General features: G+C 40.8%; 2 protein-coding genes across 2 annotated transcripts in view; both read left to right on the top strand.

Annotated features, from left to right (window-relative positions):
* Positions 1–1,097: 1,097 nt before the first annotated feature.
* On the top strand, positions 1,098–4,463 carry LOC103361404 (syntaxin-11-like). Its single transcript, XM_008287473.1, has 2 exons — positions 1,098–1,227; positions 3,442–4,463. The coding sequence occupies exon 2, from the start codon at positions 3,444–3,446 to the stop codon at positions 4,311–4,313; it is 870 nt and encodes a 289-aa protein (XP_008285695.1). The 5' UTR covers positions 1,098–1,227; positions 3,442–3,443; the 3' UTR covers positions 4,314–4,463.
* A 1,746-nt stretch (positions 4,464–6,209) lies between these two features.
* stx11a (syntaxin 11a) overlaps positions 6,210–7,243 on the top strand; it is a 4,109-nt gene continuing 3,075 nt past the window's right edge. The window contains exon 1 of the mRNA XM_008287474.1: positions 6,210–6,378. The gene's annotated coding sequence lies outside the window, so the exon portion shown is untranslated. The remainder of the gene's footprint in view (positions 6,379–7,243) is intronic.

The raw sequence follows: 7,243 nt of genomic DNA on the forward strand, positions 1-7,243 counted from the left end.
TTAGTTCTTTGTACTTTCTTTCTTTTTTTTCAGATAAGTTGAGCCCATTTCTCATGGTTGGTTGATGCAGAAGTAACCTTTGGGGTAATTGTACCTTTGATTGGGAATCAGTGGGATACAAGATCTGTCTGACAGGTCTTTATAAGGTTAACAGGAAATGAAAGAAAAGGAGAATTTTTACCATTTTGTGGAGCAGTGTTGGAGAGCAATAAAAGGTGAAAAGGGGGGAGTGAACATTTTTTATAGGCCTTGTATTTGTAAGCACAGAGCAGATAAAGTGTGTGAACTTTCCCCAGAGACAAAACAGTAAAAGAGAAAAACTGCTGCTTGCGTTGTGGTTTAGTGGATGAATCTTTAGCCATAAAGTGGTTTCATTCATGCTGTTCTTCGCTTCTTAAGAATCAAGCTTCAGCCACACAGTGGAGGAGAGAGCAGCGACAGCTGAGTGACACATCAACTCTGCTGAAAAATAAAAAATCCCCTTTGACTAACAATCCTAATGTGACTGGAGGAAATTACTAAAACACTCCAGCGCTGCCGGTGGAAATGACACACAGCCGCCTACACGTCGACTCAACCGTCCATTTTCTTGTTCAAATATAGTCCGGCTTCTGGTTTTTTGGCTGCATGACTCACAATCACGTGTTCATTGTGACAGAAGGAGCCTTGGTCAGATTTCTGTAAGAAGACCTCTGCACAACTTCATCATTTGTTATCACATGTGAACCTTTCAGCCCCACCCCCTTTGGAAGATAACATATCTGAAATACTTCCTCCTTGTTTTCAACACGGCCTGTCAGTGACTTCTCGCCTCGATATTATCTTACAAATGTGTTTTTTGGGCCCTAAACTGACTTTTCACAACCCGCCATCACCTTCTGTGTTGACAAACATGAAAAACAATGAATCTCCTTTTCTTGATTTCAAAAACTACACTTGGTGACAGCTACACCTGAGAAAACAGAAAAATGCAAACATCCTTATGATGAATCCTCGATAAGCTTGATTTCATCTTCCTCTACGTCACTCGGTGCTTCCATGTGACCCAGAAGGAATGCAGAAAGTTTTGTTTTCTATGAACCTTTCCTCTTAAACAGGTGTATCAGGGATGATGATTAACACTTTTAAAAACAACATTCACTGTTTCAGCAGCTGTTTATGGACTGAACTCCGGTTTATTTAATCAACGACAGAAGAAATAGCTGCAAACGTCTACAGAAAGTACAAGTAAGATATAAATATTCTGTCTTTATCGATACATATGTTGGATATTTTCGAAGTTTGACAATGACTTGGATTCAAATGATGCCTGTTTTGAATTTTAAAGCCAGTACAGGTGGTAAAACCTCAACTCAGGCCCATTTTTGTGCTCAGAATTAGGAGGAAACATCTCAAACATTTAAAAAAAGGGCATTATCTGCTGTAAAAATCAACTACAACAAACCAGACTTCCTTGTGGTTCTTGCCTGCTGTTCATCCCAGTGTTTAGGAACAGAAATTACACTTCTATTCTAAGTATGACTGCTTACTTTAAACCAAATTACAAGCTTGATTACTTACATACTGTAAGTTTCTGCTCAGGAACCTGTTTGGTGAGTCTTGAGGGAGATCAAATTTCCCAGTGGATCAAGAGCATTCATCTGAGATGACATGATACTGCAGAAAATGCTCAGCGTATTGATTACAGAAGCTTTGCATTCTCCTGTTTTTTGTTCTATATTTCCCGGGCCTGTGTGATGCTTGTATAACGCTCAACATGTGAACAAGTAGAGGCTTGTTTCTTGCAGATAACGAGTCTTTGTCTTGTGGTGTCTGTTGTTTGTCTTCTGGTTTTTAATTTGATTTATCGGTTTCTATTTTAACTGCACGGCCAGGCATTTTTCAGAGACCAAACGTCAGTCAGTCAGCTTCAGGATTAAGTCTTTTTAGCGATGTGTGCTAATCGCTATATTGCTACATCTGCTAATATGATGTCTACACTTGCCTGACTTAAAGTCCTCTTACGCCACTGTATGTGTCTCTTAGCTTTCTTTTGCATCATAAAACAAAACCGTGTCCAAACAGAAACCATCATTAGAGCCTTAATGTGTTTGCTAGTTGTCAGATATTCTGCCGTCTACTTTTATATTTGAATAGTTTTACTGAAAAGGCAAAAATCTCTAAATGAATCGCATTTTGTGAAACTTTTGCGGTCCTGCCCTGCTGCCCTGTTAACCATTTCCACCCTGGAGGCCCTTCTACCAGGATCAGGCTGTTTCACTCAACAAAACACAACAACACCAGTTTTTTGAAGGTTGCAGGTTGTCGCTCATTCGATAAAGATTCCCACAATTAGTCCTGTAATTAAAATGAGTGTAGCATTTGTTGTGCTTCGTTTCTGCTGCATGAAGTTTGGTTTAATAATATCAGTGTTTGCTGACTCGACTGACTCTTCAATAAGGCCGTTGTTCACGCTCTAGTTTGCAGTATTTTGATTAGCTGAGCGTAAAAACGTCACATTTTGCAGCAGTTTTTTAAATCTCAAAATTTTCCCGAGGTTTGTTCAGTTTGCTCTCTTAGTTGTGAAGCTGTGACCGATCAGATTTATGAATGTTTGTTCAGGGAGAAATAAAAAATATAACCTCAAGTGATCAAACAGCTGCATGTAATGTGAAATATGTTGCTTGCAGTGATGAAGCCACAGATATTCATTATCAATGCTGCTGTTGTCTTCATTTCTATAAGGCCTTGTGTGTTTTTCAGCTCGGTGTTTGGAGTTTTTCGGCCTGCGGCTTTGTTCTGGGTCACACTTATCATCCTCATCAGCTTCATTTTCAGCCACAGCAGGCATCTGTTTCTAAAAAACTTAACAACAAACAAAAAAGACATAAATATTCATTGTGCACTGCCTTTTTAACACCATGTAGTAGACAGAATTGGTGACAACTTGCTGAGAACAGTGAAGCATCCAGCAGATAACGAGTCTCAGCAGATGGTTGCCTAAAACATGACTACAAATCAGAATTGTTCCTCGTCTCTTAGGTATAAAAATAAGTTGTCATCTTTTGCTGTTTTTGCAGCTTTATTCCTGATGCAGACTTTCAGACTCTCTACTCTTTGCTGTCTTTTACATACATGATGCACAGATTCTTGCTCCCAGATAAATGAATGTGTTTCTTGTTGGGCGGCTGTGGCTCAGGAGAGCCGTTGTCTTCTCATCAAAAGGTTGGCGGTTCAATCCCCCGCCCCTCCACAGTTGAAGTGTCCTTGGGCAAGACACTGAACCCAAAGTTGCTCCTAATGGCAGGCAGCACCTTGCATGGCAGCTCTGTCACCACTGATGTATGAATGTGTGTGAATCAGTGAATGAGAAAACATTGTAAAGCGCTTTGAGTGCTGCTAAGGTAGAAAGGCGCCATATAAGTGCAAATCATTTACTGTTTACCGTTTGTTTCCTTTCAGGCATGAGGGACAGACTGTCGCACCTACATCAGGTGCAGACGGACTCGGAGGGTTTCAGCACAGTGGAGCTGGACACTTTTGAGCATGAAGCAGCAGCAGCAGCAGCAGCGGCATCAGATTCTGACCAGGACCTGGACGGTGTCCTGCAGGAGGCCCAGCAGATCCGACTGGAGATCCAGCAGATCCAGAATGACATCAGCGAGTTAAAGGATGTGAACTACCAGGCTTTGAACAAGACCTCGTTCCCTGTTGCAACAAAGCGGGACGCCAATGTGATCGGAGCTGATATAAAACGCAGAGGAGAAGCCGTGCTGCATCGGCTGCACATGATGAATGATCTTCAAGGAGAACTGGAGGCTCAGCGTGGAAGCTCTCATCCCACAGCGCGAATCGCTCGGACGCAGTACAACTGCCTCAGCAACGCTCTGCGGGAGGTGATGTTCAGCTACAACGACACCGAGATGAACCACCGGGAGGCCTGTAAGCGGCAGATCCAGCGGCAGATGGAGGTGGTGGGCCGGGAGGTGAGCGAGGAGGACCTGGATGAGATGATGGAGGACGGAGAACTGACCGTGTTCAGCGTCCACCTGCAGGGGAAAACCGCCCACTCGGCCTTCCTGCAGATCGAGAGCCGCCACCAGGAGCTGCTGGAGCTGGAGAAGAGAATCGAGGGGATCCAGGAGCTGTTCCTGGACGTGGCCGTGCTCGTGGAGGAGCAGGGGGCGGCGGTGGAGAACATCCAGAAGAACGTCCAGGGGGCCGACGTGTGCATTCAGGAAGGCATTGGCAAGCTGGAAAGAGCTGCTACGTCTGATAAAAACAACCCCTTCAAGAAGATGTTCTGTGGCTGCTTCCCCTGTTATTACCAATAGATCTACTGATCCTCTAATGAGTGTGAAAATATTGTGAGACTGTACTGCGCTTAATTGCACTGAAACTACAGATGTGTGGCACCATGAGCACAGATCTGTTTATTGAAAATGTCACACCTGTTTTATCTGAATAAAGAGAGAACCAACATGTATGCAATGTGAGTTACTAACAAACAACTTAAAAAAACCTTAGTGCAATAAGATTCATCAAATGAATTCATTTAAAATAGTCGCACATCAGCAACAATTACATAGCTTAGCGGGAAATCTAAAACATCAGACGTTAGGTTACATATTCAGGAGTTTTTAGTCTTGTAACAAACATTGTCAACTGATCTTCAAGCTCAAACATGATTCTTTAAGTCAACATGGATGACAAATACTAAAAATGTTTATCATGGTGCTGGCACCATTAGAATGACAATTTCTACAGTTTCATTTAGCAGACAATTTCATCCAAAGTGACGTACATCTGAGAGCGGATACAACACAAGCAAGGATCTAGTCAGGAGAAAAACAATCTAGATAAGTGCCACAGAACAAGTTCAAGTGTGACAGGACGTTGATGCCAATAGCAGGCTGTGTGGGAGGTTATAGGACTTTCTTTTGTTTGTTTGTTTGTTTGTTTTCAGTCTGTCAAGTACAAAGGTGTTCAGTGAAGAGCTGGTCTTTAGTCTTTTCTTAAAGACTGAGAGAGAATCAGCAGATTGAACAGAGTTTGGTAACTCGTTCCACCACTCGGGAACCACAGAGGAGAAGAGTCTAGCTATCGACCTCTGGTCTTGTTGTGGGTGTTGTATCAGGTGGCTTTTGCTGGTCGAGCGGAGTGAGCAGGAGGGAGGGTAGATCTGAATGAAAGAGTTCAGGTAGGACGAACTCTATATGACAAATGGTCAACTGCATTAACTTAAAGAAATATAGGCAATATTAAATCTCCTTAATGTTGCTCAGGGAGTTGTTGTGAGGTTTCAAAACTCTTCAGTTAGATTGAGGTCATTAGTAGGAATGTTATCGTCTGTCAAACCAGGGAAAGGTGTCCACGATAATTTAATGCAGCTCTGAATATTTAACTTTTGACACTGAAAATCAGGTTATTTACAGAGCACATTTGAAACAGCCAACCTGCTGTCCAGTTTTGAAATAGGATTGGGGAATTTAAAATGTTTAAATATTGAAGTTAAGGCTGTAAAATGTGGTTTAATATGTAGGTTTGCCTGGGTGACCTAAATATTCTAGTTAAGACCTTATTTGATAAGAGTAGCCTACATGTTGATGATGACCCTTTTGGACTTTTGCTTAAATAACACTATCACAATGGAGTGGAGGCTCCAGCCCCCCCCTCCGCGACCCTAATGAGGATTAAGCGGTGTGTAGATAATGGATGGACAATGGAGTGGTGTTTCTATGTTTTTACTTTTTTAAAAGGTGTCTGTATAGTTTTTGTACTATTTTCAAAAGCCCTAGTAGCTTCAGAACAGCTACAAACTGGACCTTGAAGTAATTTTGTGAACTTATGTTTGCAAAGTTGACACTGAATTTCGATTTATTGTAGTTTTTGTGTTAGGATAACAACTTTGAATTTGTTTTTTGGCTTTAGATGAATTCTGGGGAAGTTTTAAAATGTTTAGTAATAATAATAATAACAAAAAGACTTACGTGTTAATGTGTTGTGCTGGCAAATACCCGGGCGACTCACAAATGTATGAACTGCAGAAGATCTGTACTGTGCGTAAAAGCCAAATGCGTAAAACATAAATGCGTAAAATGCGCAAAAGTCCCCCTTTGCTCTTTGTCGCCCAAGCAAAGTGAAATAAAGCGACATGTGTGTTCTCCTTCCTGGACTCGAACCAGAGAAACGGTGAATGTGAAGGCGTGATCTTCCGCATTAGAAGCTGCAGCTGCATCAGTGTGACACTCAGACGTCCTTCAAACTCTCAAGACTCTGGTTCATGTTGAAATTTACTCTTATAACCGAGACGAAAAGAGGAAATGAGCCCTTTTCAGCTCGTCTCTTCTGCTTTAGCGACTATATTGGTGTAAACCCGCCGGAGGACAACTCATCAAGGTATGTGCTCACTGTGTTGTATTCTGTGTAAATCTGCTCAAATAATCGATTAATTGGTTTATAGAGTCAGACAGGTGGATTTCTGTAACGGCTGATTGTTAGTTTTTCTTCTCTCGTGTCATGTTAAAGATGCTTTAAAGGTTCCTGAGTGATTATATATTTCTATAAAACATTTTTGGAACATCAGTAAATCCCCAACAGTTTCTCTCAGTAGGAAATAACTGATGGTACCGAGCTGTGATGGATTTCTATTTGTGTGGCAGAAGTTCACAGTTGGGGAAGGAACTTCTCAGTTTCACACAGCTGCTTATCTGTCTCCAAGAAGTACATTTACAGCTGTGATGAGTCAGTGTGTCTAAAAAGAAATTTGATAAAGTTTGATCAAAAAATAAAAAATCTGTTTTTAAAGATAATTAGTACCTTAATTTAATTTTTAAGGTTGCATAAAAAGAAGTGTCATGAAAGCAGCCCAGCCCATCCCTGCTTCCTTTCCAACACAATATATTTACAAATTATAGAAAACACAACATAAAAATAAAGTATTCCTGCATGTAGAAATACTGTGTTGGTACAGCTCAGTCACCTAAAGTGTTTACATATAAGGAGTGGTGACCAATTCTTTCTTTCCAGTGACTGTAGGAAACCAGGAGAGCCAAAATGGAAGTAGTTTAACCTCCTATAAATACAGTCCTGTAGTTAAAAAACAAACAAACAAACAAAAACCATTTACTGTTAATATACAAATTGTTCCTGTTTTATTAAATTTAAATATCTTGTAGAATCATAGAAAAAGTATTATTTTATATAAACAATTACATAAAGTCTTGACTGTTGACTGTGAAACAAACAGGCCAAAATTGTAAAA

This window comes from Stegastes partitus, unplaced genomic scaffold (genome assembly GCF_000690725.1).
Source record: "Stegastes partitus isolate 25-593 unplaced genomic scaffold, Stegastes_partitus-1.0.2 Scaffold502, whole genome shotgun sequence".
NCBI lineage: Eukaryota > Metazoa > Chordata > Actinopteri > Pomacentridae > Stegastes > Stegastes partitus.